Source organism: Colobus angolensis, unplaced genomic scaffold (genome assembly GCF_000951035.1).
Source record: "Colobus angolensis palliatus isolate OR3802 unplaced genomic scaffold, Cang.pa_1.0 Scaffold19, whole genome shotgun sequence".
In the NCBI taxonomy this organism is placed as follows: domain Eukaryota; kingdom Metazoa; phylum Chordata; class Mammalia; order Primates; family Cercopithecidae; genus Colobus; species Colobus angolensis.
The window spans coordinates 15,901,289-15,915,366 of NW_012115043.1; the positions used below are offsets into that span (position 1 = coordinate 15,901,289).

Sequence of the window (14,078 nt, forward strand, 5' to 3'; positions counted from 1 at the left end):
TGTTGAGCTGCCTGGAACTAGGGGAGGGGTGACACAAGCATCCCCGTAGCCACCACCACTGGGACTGCACTGGGTCAAACCTAAAGCCAGCACAGCACTGAGTCTCACCCAAGGTCTGCTGTAACCACTCGCTGGCTGCCACCTCTGTTTGCTCCAAGGCCCTAGGGCTCTACAATCAGCCAGGCTTGTGACCTTCTCTTCAGGGCAGCAAGTTACCCTGGGCCCAGAGTGCCTTCAGAGATGCCATCTGGAACTCAGGGCCTAGAGTCAGAAAGCTTAGGAATCTACCTTATACTCTATTCTGCTGCAGTTGAGTGGACACGCAAACCATAAGACAGAGTCCTTCCCATTCTTCCCTTCTCCTTCCAAAGGCAGATTCTTCCCATGGCCACTGCTGCCACAAGACTATGGGGAGTACTGCCAGACTACCTCCAGTGTTCACTCAAGGCCCCAGGGCTCTTCAGTCAGCTGGTGATGAATGCTGCCAGGCCTGGAATTCACTCTTCTGGGAAGTGGGCTCCCCTCTGTCCCAGGGAAGGTCCAGAAATGCCATCCAAGAACCAAGCCTTGGCATCAGGGACCCCAAGAGCCTGCTTGCTGCTGTACCCCACTGTGGCCAAGGTGATACCTAAACTGTAATACAAAGTCCTCTTTACTCTTCCCTCTACTCTTCTCACGCAGAAGGGGTCTCTCCTTATAGCCAACACACCTGATAATGTGCTGGATTTCACCTGAAACCTGTATGTCTAGAGTCTCACCTAAAGCCCATGATGTATGCTATTTGGCTACTGCTGCAGATTATTCAGGGCCTGAGGCTTAGTCAGCAGGTGTCCTAGCCTGCTATGGCTGAGCTGGTATCCAGGTTGTAGGACAAAGTCCTCTTTACTCTTCTCAAGCGAAAGGAAGGAGTTTCTTTCAGAGCTGCATGCTGCACTGCCTGGGGTTGGTGTAGGGGTGGCACACGCACTCCCTTGGCCGCTCCTCCTGGGTGTCTCACTAGATCACCTGCCCCCCAAGTCCACTGGCTCCAAGCCCAGCACAGCACTAGGACTTACCTGGGAATTGCAGTCCTTGTGGCCTAAACTGCCTTTCAAGTTTATTTAGAACCCCAGAGTGCTTTAGCCCACGGTAGTGAGGCTTGTCAGAACTCGAGCTGCCGCCACTAGGATGGACAATTCTCTGCCGGCTATGGCTGATCTAAATGCCACCTTGATGGACCATGGCTAAGTTCTGCCTGGTGTTGCTTTCCGCTGTGACGATGCAGCACTGAGTTCCAATGCGAAGTCCCACCGTCACTGAGCTCTCCCAGCCCCAAGTGCACAGATTCTCCATGCCATGCAGACGCTGCCAGGGGATGGAGGGGCTGGGTGTCATCAGTTGAAGACTGTCTTTCCTAGCCTCTTCCGTGCCTCTCTCAGTGATGTGAAGTTCAAACTAGATACTGTGATTGCTCACCTGATTTTTGGTTCTTATGAAGGTGTTTTTGTGTCATTTTAAAATTTTGTGTTTCTGCAGGGAGGATGATCAGTGGAGGCTTCTATTTGCTTATCTTGCTCCACTTCCTACCTAAAAGCTGTTACTTTTAAAAACCAAAATTAGGGAGAGACTTCTGCACATTTATTGGAAGATTTGGTCTTATACCTTCTGTAGCAGTGGTTCTTAATGAGGAATGATCTTGCCACCCAGGGGATATTTGGCAAAGCCAGAAAATATTCTTGGTTGTTATAACTGGAGGGCAGGTCCTACTGCCACACAGTGGGTAGAGGCCAGAAATGTTGGTAAATACCCTTCAATGCACAAGGCAGCCCCCACAAAAACAAACAAAAAAAATTATCTGGCTCAAATTGTCAGTAGTGCCTAAACCGAGAAACCCTGTTCTGTGCCTGTATTACTCTAGTGACAGTTGATCAGAGCTATGTTTTTTAAGCACTGCAAGGTCACAAATCATCAGACATACAGATGTTCAGTGTGTTCTGTTTACTCAGGACAAGGCTACCTAATAAGACTAAACAAAAAAAAAAAAAAAAAAGTTTTTTTTTAATCTGATTAAGCCTAAACCTAAATTAACTAGATAATTCAATTACTCAAAATATTTCATTCCTCGGTCATCCTGGTTGAGATTTTACTATTTTTTGTTATATTTTACTTATTTACTTAGAACTTCTTAAAGATCAGACTTATGAAGTATAACATCTGCTTGTAATAAAAATAGGAATAAAGAAACATACTGGCTGGGCACAGTGGCTCACGCCTGTAATCCCAGCACTTTGGGAGGCCGAGGTGGGTAGATTACTGGAGGTCAGGGGTTCAAGACCAGCCTGGCCAACATGATAAAACCTTCTCTCTACTAAAAATACAAAATTAGGTGGGAGTGGTGGTGTGCACCTGTAATCCCAGCTACTCAGGAGGTTGAGGCAGGAGAATCGCTGGAACCCGGGAGGTGGAGGTTGCAGTAAGCCAAGGTCATGCTATTGCACTCCAGCCTGGGTGAAAAGAGTAAAACTCCATCTCAAAAAAAAAAAAAGGAAAAGGAAAAGAAAAGAAACTTACACTTACATATAGCCTTGAAAACATCACTAAAAGCTAACTTACTCATTTCAAAAATTATCATCAACTCATGTTCTAGTATAGGAATTTGGCATTAAACCAAGCTAATTTGTTAGGCCTCAGTCTCCAACCGTACTCCTTTTCTTGTATAAACCTGTTTGAAATGTCCACATACTGGTCCAGGAAAAGGGGAACAGGGATTTCATTATATATGCCAGTATTTTAAATATATATTAGCTGGCCAGGCGCAGTGGCTCATGCCTGTAATCCCAGCACTTTGGGAGGCCAAGGCAGGCAGATCACGAGGTCAGGAGATCGAGACCATCCTAGCAAAGATGGTAAAACCCCGTCTCTACTAAAAATACAAAAAAATTAGCTGGGCGTGGTGGCAGGTGCCTGTAGTCCCAGCTGCTCGGGAGGCTGAGGCAGGAGAATGGCGTGAGCCCGGGAGGCGGAGGTTGCAGTGAGCCAAGATCGCACCATTGCATTCCAGCCTGGGCGACAGAACGAGACTCCGTCTCAAAAAAAATATATGTGTGTGTGTGTGTATCTGTATATATATATGTGTGTGTATATATTTAAGCTAACATGTATTGAATACTTACTGTGTGCTAGGTATTATGCAAGGCACTTTGTATTCTCTTATTTAATTCTCACAAAACCCTACTAGTAGATGTGATTATCCCTACTCTTCTAAGAAACATCTCTCTTGTAGCTGTCTTCCTGCTCCAGTATGCACTGGTTGCTGTCTAGGTGTTACATAACTGTTACTCTGAGACTTCCTTTCCCTGTCTTTCTGAGGTTCCTCTTTGCTTCTCTCCTATTTTGCATCCCCTGCATCTTCCATATCATGGCACACTCCCTCATTTTGGTGAAGTATATCCTCCATTACCTCCTGAAAATACCAGTATCTGAAAATGTCTTTATTCTACCATCATAATTGAAAAAGATAGTTTTTCTGAATGTAGAATTCTACTTAAGAAATACCTGTCTTTCATTATTTTGGAGGAATTACTCTCTTATCTTTCAGGTTTGTGTATTATCTACTTCGTTACTCTCCAAGCTTTTAGAATTTCTTTATCTCTGGTGCTCTGAAATGTCACAGTGATGTGCCTTGCAGCAAGTCTTTTTCTTCTTTCATGTACTTTGCCTAATATTCAGTGGGCCCTTTTATTCTTTTTTTTTTTTTTTTCTGGAGACAGGATGTTGCTCCGTTGCCCAGACTAGATTGCAATGGTGTGATCTTGGCTCACTGCAACCTCCGCCTCCTGGGTTCAAGCAATTCTCCTGCCTCAGCCTCCTGAGTAGCTGGGATTACAGGCATGTGCCACCACGCCTTGCTAATTTTTGTATTTTTAGTAGAGATGGGTTTTCACCATGTTGGTCAGGCTGGTCTCAAACTCCTGACCTCATGATCTACCCACCTCAGCCTCCCAAAGTGCTGGGATTACAGGCGAGAGCCACTGTTCCCCGTCGGCCCTTTTTAGTTTTAACATTCTCTTCCTTGAGTTCAAGCAAAGTTACTTAAAATGCTTTTTTGATAATGTCCTCCCTTTCCTCTTTTCTTTCTGGAATGTCTATTATTTCAGTGTTGACTTTTGAATTTTCTCCTGTAATTTCCTTATTTGAAGAATCCTGTAGTCTATTGTCTTTTAGTTCTACTTTCTGAGAATTTTTTTAACTCTCTCTTCTAACTCTATCTTGAAGTTTTTATTTGAGTTATATTTTGTATTTCTACAAGATATTTCTTGTCCTCTGCTTTTTTTTTTTTTTTTCTTTTGCAGCCTTCTGTCTTGTTTGACAAGTGGTTTATCTCTTATCTCGGAATATTACGGTTTTTCTGAGGTATTTTTCTTGCAATTTGACTTAATTCTTATTCATCAGACTTATGCGTCAGACTCCCATCTTTAATTTAGGTCTGTGTGTTTCATGTTATAAACTTTCCCAAATATTTAGTAGTCCTTAACTGTCCATAATGTGTAAGATTCCAGTATTTATTGGAAGGGTTTTGTTCATGGGCATCTATTGACTAGTGGACTCCACTTTGGGGTGAGCAGAGAGAATTAGTCATTTTGTTGGAAGACTTCCAGGATTTAATATCTATAAGTCTGTCTCATTGGGTTACTTTGTTGTTCCAGAGAGGAATTTTCTTTCCTGGCAGGTATGTGTTTGTCTGCCAGTATTGTAGAAGCCAAGTGCAACAAAGGAGTTGGAGAGGTACTTACTGTTCGGTATTAGGACTTTCACTTACTCTCTCACTTCTCTCTCTGCTGTCATCTACTCTTCCAGTCTCCCTTTTATATTTCTTTTACAGTTCATGTAAGTTAAATAGGACAGCATGTACTCTTTTGTATCTTCTTTTTATAATTAAACTCTTCAGGCCGGTGTCGTGGCTCACACCTATAATCCCAGCACTTTGGGAGGCCAAGGTGGGTGGATCACCTGGGGTCAGGAGTTCGAGACTAGCCTGGCCAACATAGTAAAACCTGTCTTCACTAATAAATCAAAAAATTAGCTGGATGTGGTGGCACATGCCTGTAATCTCAGCTGCTCGGGAGGCTGAGGCAGGAGAATCACTTGAACCAGGGAGGCAGAGGTTGCAGTGAGCAAAGATCGCGCCTTTGCACTCCAGCCTGGGCGACAAGAGCAAAACTCCATTTCAAGAAAACAAAACAAGCAAACAGAAAAACACTTTTATTTGAGATTTATCTGTGTTATTTCGTATATCCATTCATTTCATTCCATTGCTGAGTAATTCTACTAAATGCATATACCACACTTTCATCTTTCAAAGGACATTTGAGTTATTTCCAGTTTAGGCTATTATGAATGAAATTCTGTGAACATTCTTGAGTAGTATTTTAGAGGATATTTGTTTTTATTCTCTTAAGAAAATACAAGGAGTAGAATTTCTTGGTCATATACTGGTATATGTTTAACTTTATAAGAGAGTAATATTTACCATTTATTTATCTTTTTGTTTGAAATATCTGTTCAGGTCTTATGCCTATTTTAATTGGATAGTTTTTCTGTTTATTATTGATTTATATTATTGACTTATAGTAATATTTTATAAATTGATCTCTTTATTATTATAAAATGTTTATTTTTATTTGTGGCAATACTCCTTATCATGAAGTCTAATTTCTGATATTATTATAGCCACTTATACTTACTGTATACCTGATTATTTTTTCCATACCTTTATTTTCAATTTATCTGTGTTTTTGCATTTAAAGTTCATCTCTTGAGCCTAACAGTGACAAACACCTTGAACCCAGATCTTTATATCTAAATCTGATTATCCAGTAAAATTTATCAGAATTCTCTGGAGAAGTGGCTGATTGTAGAGCAGAGATAAGAAAAGTATATGCCGAACCTGAAACATTTTGTGGTGCCAAAAAGTAAGGAAATACACAAAAAAATTGGGAAGATATCAGAAGTGTACAAAAACTTAGCTGACGTGACTCTCAATGACCATATCTGGGACAATTTGAGTAAAAAAAAATTGACAATAATGGATTGTATCTTGTAAGATAATAAAAAATAAATATCAATGAGCCTATGATAATATAAATTAGTGGCTGAATGTATAAATGGGAGGAAGGGAAAAATTCTTTATTTCAGCAGAATTATAATTAATTAATATAAAATAGAAATGGTAGAAATAGAAAGTCAACATTTGGCAAGCACCACAGTAATAATTGTTACAGGCAAGAATCATCAATGGATGCTAAAGTTTGTGAGAAAAAGTATGATAAGAAATGGGTTATTTACGTATCCTCAAAGGCTTTTCCTACAAGATACTGTTAATTACAAAGGGGAAGATATTGAGAAAGATGGAAGACAGCACCTTAACCAAATGATTGAAGTTAATATCATTACAATACAACAAATCAGTATCATGTGCCTCCTGATATGATGCGCTGAGAAGGGCACAAGCATCACCTTTATGCTATTCTTGCAAAAAATAATCTAAAGTCAACCATGAAGAAATCTTAGAAGGATGTTCCATAACTAGTCAGTACTGCTCAAAAATGTCAAGATTATAAAAGACAAAGAAAGACTAAGGTACTTTCCAGATTAAAAGAAGCTAAGGAGACAGGACTACCAAATGCAATATGTGAATCTGAATTGGACCCTGGACTAAAATTAGGCAGACAACTGGTGAATTTTGAATCAAGTCTGTAGAGCAGTTAATAGTATTTCTGGTTTTGATCATTATAATATAGTTATTTAAGATGTTAACATTTGGGGGATCTGGGTGAAAAGCATATGAGGATTCTCTCGCAGTATTTTTGCAATTTTTTTAAATCTGAAATTATTTTAAAATGGGAAGTTGACTGGGCACAGTGGCTGACACCTGTAATCCCAGCACTTTGAAACACCAAGGCAGGAGACTTACTTGAGCCCAGGAGTTTGAGACCATCCTGCGTAAGATGGCAAGACCCCATCTCTTCATAAAAAAAAAAAAGAAAAAAGAAAAAAGTGAAAAAAAGAAAAATATTTAATAAAATATTTTTAAATAATAATGATAGATGTCTTTTATAGGCAACATATGATTAGGTTTTGCATTTTTATTCAGCTTGACAATCTGTGTCTTTCATTGGACTGTTTAGTTTGTCATAATTTATATGGCTGGATTTAGTTCTCAGAATGTGCAGTTTATTTCTGTTCATCTCATCTGTTTCTTTGTTTCTCTTTTCCTGCCTTATTTTGGGTTAGTCAAATATTTGCAATATTCCATTTTAACTCTTCTCTGTGCCTTTTAGCTCTGCAGTCAATGAATGATTAACTTATATCAATCATACCACTTTATATAAAATGTAAATCTTGCAACAATATAGATTTGATTATTCCACCTATCTTGTGCACAATGCTGTCATTTGTATCACATCTACATGTATTTTAAACAAAGATTGAGAAGGTACCTAAAAAAAGAAAAAAAAAAAAACTTACCCACATGTTTACCATTTTCTGGTACTCTTTACTACTCTCTTTAGATCTGAACTTCTATCTGGTGCCACTTATCCTCAGCCTGAAGAACTTCCTGTAGCATATTCTGTAGTGCCAACAATTTGTCTGCTGATGACAAATTATCTCAACTTTATCCACTAGTATCTTGATTTTCCTTCCCTTTTTGATGGATAGTTTTTGCTAGATATAGAATTCTTGGTACATTTTCCATTTCAGCACTTATAGATATCATTCAGTTGTCTTCTGGCTTCCATTATTTTTGATGAGAAGTCAACCATTATCTGTATTCTTATTCTCCTGTGTGTAATGTATTGTTTTTATTAGGCTGCTTTCAAGATTTTCTGTTTATCTTTTTTGTTTTCAGCATTTAATAATGATGTGCCTTCCCATTTTTCTTTATGTTGACCCTGCTTCAGTTCACTGACTTTATTACTGTCTCAGCTTGTGTTTTTCTACATGTGTGAATATTTTGGCTGTTTTTTCCCGCAAATATTTTTCTGCCCTGTTACCTGTTCCCTTTTATGGAACTCCAGCCACATGTATGTCAGAATGCTTGAAATTTTTCTGCAAGTTCCCTTTATTTTTCATATTAGATAAATTCTGTCTCTGTATCTTCAAGTTCATGATACTTTTCTCCAGTCATCTTCCATCATCTTTTAAACCCATCTATTGAATTTTTTTATTTCATGTATTATATTTTTCAGTTCTGAAATACATTTGGCCAGGCGTGGTGGCTAACACCTGTAATCCCAGCACTTTGGGAGGCTGAGGCAGGCGGATCACCTGAGGTCAGGAGTTTGAGACCAGAGTGGTCAACATGGTGAAACCCTGTCTCTACTGAAAATACAAAAATCTGCCAGACATGGTGGTGCATGGTACATGCCTGTAATCTCAGCTACTTGGGTGGCTGAGACAAGAGAATCACTTGAACCCAGGAGGTGGAGGTTGCAGTTAACTGTGATTGCACCATGGCACTCCAGCCTGGGGAACAGAGCAAGACTCTGTCTCAAAAATAAAATGAAATAAAATAAAATAAAATAAAAATGTGCATTTGATTCATTTTTAGTTTCCCTTTTACTGCTGAGATTCCCCATCTTTTTGTTCATTATGACCTTATTTTTCTTTTAAGTCCTTTGAACATCTTTATAATAGCTGCTTTATTTTCCCTGTCTGCTTATTCCATGATCTGCGTCATCTTGTGACTGATTTCTATTAATTACTTTTTCTCTTGATACTGGGTCATATTTTTTTTATTTCGTTGCATGTCTAGTAATTTTTTTTATTTTAGGCTGGACAATGAATATAGTAACAAATAGACAGTGAATTTTATTATATTTGCCTGAGGTGTGTTGATTTTCTCTTCTCTTCTTCTCTTCCCTTCTCTTCCCTTCCCTTCTCTTCTCTTCTTTTCTCTTCTCTTCTCTTCTCTTCTCTTCTCTTCTCTTCTCTTCTCTTCTCTTCTCTTTTCTTGTCTTTTCTTTCTTTTTCCTGAGATGGTGTCTTACTCTGTCACCCAAGCTGGAGTTCAGTGGCACGGTCCTGGCCCACTACAACATCTGCCTCCTGGGTTTAAGCCATTCTCCTGCCTCAGCCTCTCAAGTAGCTGGGATTACAGGCATGTGCCACCACACCTGGCTAATTTTTGTATTTTTCGTAGAGATGAGGTTTCACCATGTTGCCAGGGTGGTCTCTCGAACTCCTGACCTCAGGTGATCTGCCCACCTTGGTCTCCCAAAGTGCTGGGATTACAGGTGTGAGCCACCGTGCCCAGTGTTGATTTTTGTTCCAGCAAGTTAACATAGCTGAACTCCAAATTCTGCTTTCCTTTTGGTGAACATCAGCTGAAATCAATGCTGAGCCCTCTCAATCTTCCATCTGTTGACTTTCACCTGTTCAGTTTAGGGTAAAACTAGGGATTTGGGTAAGGGTTTATATATAGATTTGGAAGAACTCTGGTGGCTTCTTTTTTTCTGGGATTTTTCTCCTCTTTTTCTAGATATGCTGTCAACCCCAATCTAGCCCTTCTGACTCCTCAAGCCACTAATAGTGCAGATTTCAGCTTAAGTTCTAGGCTTGTCTGCATTATGTGGACTGTGGAATACTGGTAGAGGAAAAGCCATGTAAATACTGAACCCTACCTAGTGTAGTTCCTTCTTTCAAGGATTGACTTCTCTGCAGTTTCTGCTTGTTTGGGGTTATTCTATTTTACTTTCAAATATCCCTTTTAGTATTTTGTCACAGAATATAATGGTTATCTGCAGAAGGATTAATCTAATGTATGCTACTCTGCCATTACCAGAAGTTGTACCACATTACTTTTTATTTTCCATTGATGCTGCATAGGATTGAATTTTTAAAATTCGACATTTTCTGTGAATGGTGGCACTATCTCATCAAAATCTTCTAAAGGAATTGAGCATATTACTAATCATATTTTTTCTTGTTTCTCTTATAGACAAGAGATGATTTCCTAGGTCAAGTGGATGTTCCACTTTATCCATTACCGGTTGGTATAGGTGCCCATGATTTTCCTTTTGTGTTTATGTTTTTAATTTAATAAATACTTACATATATACAATATAATTAATGTAAATAATTGATTTATCAAATCTATACTACTTTTATTTATTAAACATACCGTTTTCTAAAAACTCATTTCAGTTTTCCGTTTCCATTTTCTCTTTAAGATTTCCATACATGAACCCCAGTGAGAAATAGAGAATTTCTGATGTTTGTTGGCATTGTGAAAACATTGTGTGAAAAAGATTAGTTTGAAAATATCCTGCTGAATAACTAGAATGAGGAGGGCCTAAGCTCTCAGAAGAAAACTAAGGTAGTTTATGGCAATAGAAACATACAACACTGAGAATCAGGACTAAGAATATAGCAAGGAGGAAAACAGATTCAGGAAACATTGCAAAATAGAACATTATTGAATCACATGTCTGACATGGAGGCTTAAGAAAATGAGAAGTAAAGATAATACAAGTTGAACTTGGAAGATAAGAGTGGCATCTCATATAGAAAAGTGAGGAAGAAAACCCATTTTGTTTTGAAATGCAAAAAATTTACTTTTGGACAGAGTTTTGATAGGAAACAAAGAAAATGAAAGTTTAAAGTAGACTGCTGACAGAGAGAGAAAAATCAGTTCTGTAGGGAAAAGGGACTAGAAGGATTGAGTGTTATCACTGTCCAGGCAACAACAGAATCTCTGAAAATAATGGATTTTCCTGATAAAACAGATAAGAACGGAGGGCCAGCCATTGACTCTCAGTCAACATGAGTGGATCAGAAACGAAAGAGAAGACAGACAAGGGGAAACAGGAAAAGAACCAAGTAAAATAATGTCATGAGAATTTAAGAAAAGAGTTTCAAGGCAGACTGGGTAGTTAATGCAAAACATCAGAGAAGGATAATAAAAACTAACAGCTGCTGAATTTTAAAGAAAGAGAAAAAATACTTCTTTTTCAGTCTTTTGAGTTCTATTAATTAGCTGTCTACAGTCTTTCCAGAGCATAATCTTTTTGTTTGTTTGTTTGTTTTTTTTAAACAGGGTGCAGGACCATTAGCCTTCAGTAATATATTTAATCCAGTCTTACTTTCCAGGCTATTGACTTTTTTGGTCTACTAGAATTATCTCCGTGCTTTAACCAAGCCAGCCTGCAGACATGTGCACAGTCCATACTCTTTTGGGATGTCAACATACTAACCACTCTATATTGTGTTTCTACTTATTGTCTTCTACCCTCCCTTTGGCTCCACAACCCACCTGCTCAGCTAGTTTTCATTTGAGTTGTGATGCCGGCTGCAATTCCTCTTGGGCAGGAAAGCGAAAGCGCTGTGAAGTTAGCATTTGATAAACTAAAGCTACTTTTTTTTCTCACTTCCAACTTAAATTATGCCTTAGGTGATAGTTCATGAGTATTCTTGAAAAGTACATGCTTTTGGTGTTATAGATATATTTTGAAAACCCACTATTTTATTCTAGACAGAAAATCCAAGATTGGAGAGACCATATACATTTAAGGATTTTGTTCTTCACCCAAGAAGGTCAGTAAGTATAAAATAATAGCATATTAAATTTTTTGTCTCTTCTTTACACCTTACAGTAGCCTTATTAGAAATTCAGGATTTAAACCTCTGTAAAGAAGCTACTTCTAAATATTATTATTATTTTAAAAACTTCATTGCTATTTCTGATTAAAAGTACTATATGCACATTGCAAAACACTCTGAAAATACAGAAAGTGATCACACCCCTTTGGGAAGGATTTGTCCTCCTGATACTGATCAGACTAGAAGGCTAAAATTTGTCATTATTTTATATTTACGTTTTATCTTAAAGTTTATGTCATATTGTCATACTGTGCTTTAAGAAATCACAAACATGAATTCATCTAAAACCATTATCCAACTCGACATGCACAAAGCCAATTTCAGAAAAACCTAACTATATTTTGCATACTTTAAAAAGTATTTCAGAAGACTCAAATATTTAGAGAAAATAACATAAGACTGGAATTTAAAACCCAAATAGCATGCTTATAATTCCATTTTCCCAAAGTTACTTGATGTTTATCAAAAAAAATTTAAATTTAAGCTGTAACCAGAACTCCTTTTGATCTTCTATACCACATTGACAAGTAAAATCTAGTCAAAACATGTGTGGATTTACTCTCAAAAAGGTCAAACTAAAGCAGAGAAAGGACATCTGTGAAAGCAACAGTATTTGTCTTGTTTCTTAAACTATAAAATGCATTTGAAAAGGTACTATTGGAACTTAGTAAAATTTTTCACTTAAAGCGATGTTTTTAAATTACTGTTTGTAATATAAATATTAAAACAAAATGGAAAGGAGTGCTCACTGACTGTTAATATTTACTCTCTATAAAGGAAGTCATATTTAATTTCTGTAGATGTCTGGAATGTAAATCTCCTTTCATCTTTTAATTTTAGACTGATTGTGACATCTGCATGTCAAGAATGACTAAATTGTTTTTTCTTATTTGATTGTCCTAGCAGCCTGCTTTTCAATTTGTCACATGCTTTCTAGCTTCTTTATCTTTAAAAAATACAATTTGCTTCTTCTGTCCGCAATGAATATTATTGCAAGTGTAGAAAGAACTTTATTCAGATAGAAAATGTACGAATACATTCCTAAATTTGTTTGAGCCCCATTAAGTCAAAACCTTGAGGCTTCTTTTCTAATTGAGAAGACATGAAACATACAATTGTAGAGAAACTTTTCAACAGAACATTATCTGAGCACATTTTCTGTATCCATCTTTTATAGCCACAAGTCAGAATGTTCACATCTCCTTTAATATGGAGACACAAGCCACATTAGCAGCCTTGGAAATAAGCATCGGGGATTTCACTGACTACTCAGGAAAGGATACACTGAATATGCCAAATTCATGAGAACTATACAGAGAAGAGCTAAAAAGATCAGGGGAGGCTTGGGAGTAGGGGTAGGTAATCTCTTGAAGACAGAATAAAAAGATTAGGACTCTTGTCTAAAAAGACAAAGGGTAATTGCTACATATCGGATATCTGTAAAAATCATCCCCAAAAAATCTATATAGAGAGCTGAGACAAGCAAGGATTTCTTAAGTAAATCATAGGATGCTAGAATTGATGAGGGCAATAGATAGAATTAAGCCTTAAATTAGAAGCTTATGAAAGCACTGTAATCGCAGCACTTTGGGAGGCTGAGGTGGGTGGATTGCTTGAGCCCAGGAATTCCAGACCAGCCTGGGCAACATGGCAAAACCCTGGCTCTACAAAAAAAATACAAAAATTAACTGGGCGTGGTGGCGCATGCCTGTAGTCCCAGTTATTTGGGAGGCTAAGGTGGGAAGATCACCTGAGCCTGGGAGGTCAAGGCTGCAGTGAACCGTGATTGAGCCACTGCACTCCAGCCTGAGCAACAGAGGGAGATGCTGTCTGAAAACAAAAACAAAAAAGAAGAAGAAGAAGAAGCTTATGAAAGACAGGTTTTCAAAAGATTTAAAATATTACTACAGCAGGCAGCAGCCTTTAGCTTAGACAACTAATTATTCAAAGAGGTGATACAATATAAGAATAGATTAGGTAAATTAATGTGTGACAGATTCAAACAGCTGCCAAAGAGATGTAGCAGGTTTCAGACACTTATCAAGCCTTGCCCTCTACTCTTCTGTCATCCAAAAAAATATGGCCAGATTAGTATCCCTAAAGCACATCTCTGAGGATACCTTTCTCTGTCCCCCAAATTCTCAGTGATTTACCAAAATATGCAAAATAAAGTCTGAAGTTGTCTGATTTTGCATGACCTCTGGACCATCCCAACCTCCTGTAGTCCCCTTAACATATCCTGTAATCCAGCCAAACTCAAGTATTGCCATTTCCTTAATTGCACCTGCAGTTTCCCACCTGTTTCCTGGATCTTGCCCTTTTCTCTACTCATAATGCCTCTTCCTCTACTGCCACAGATAAGAATCCTCCCCAGTCTCCTAATCCCAACTCAAAGGCCAGCTTCTCTCTGACATTGTCTCTGATGGTTCACTTAAACT

The 14,078-nt window shown here is 38.2% G+C and overlaps 1 protein-coding gene across 4 annotated transcripts in view; it reads left to right on the forward strand.

Moving 5' to 3' along the window:
- NEDD4 (neural precursor cell expressed, developmentally down-regulated 4, E3 ubiquitin protein ligase) overlaps nt 1–14,078 on the forward strand; it is a 90,811-nt gene that overhangs the window by 31,967 nt on the left and 44,766 nt on the right. For 2 of the 4 annotated variants that reach the window (XM_011940536.1, XM_011940537.1), the window contains exons 2-3: nt 9,980–10,030; nt 11,513–11,574. The exons of 1 other annotated variant lie outside the window; for it this stretch is intronic. In XM_011940536.1, coding sequence (XP_011795926.1) covers nt 9,980–10,030; nt 11,513–11,574 — 113 coding nt within the window. The remainder of the gene's footprint in view (nt 1–9,979; nt 10,031–11,512; nt 11,575–14,078) is intronic. One more of the 4 variants, XM_011940538.1, reaches the window with a different exon arrangement.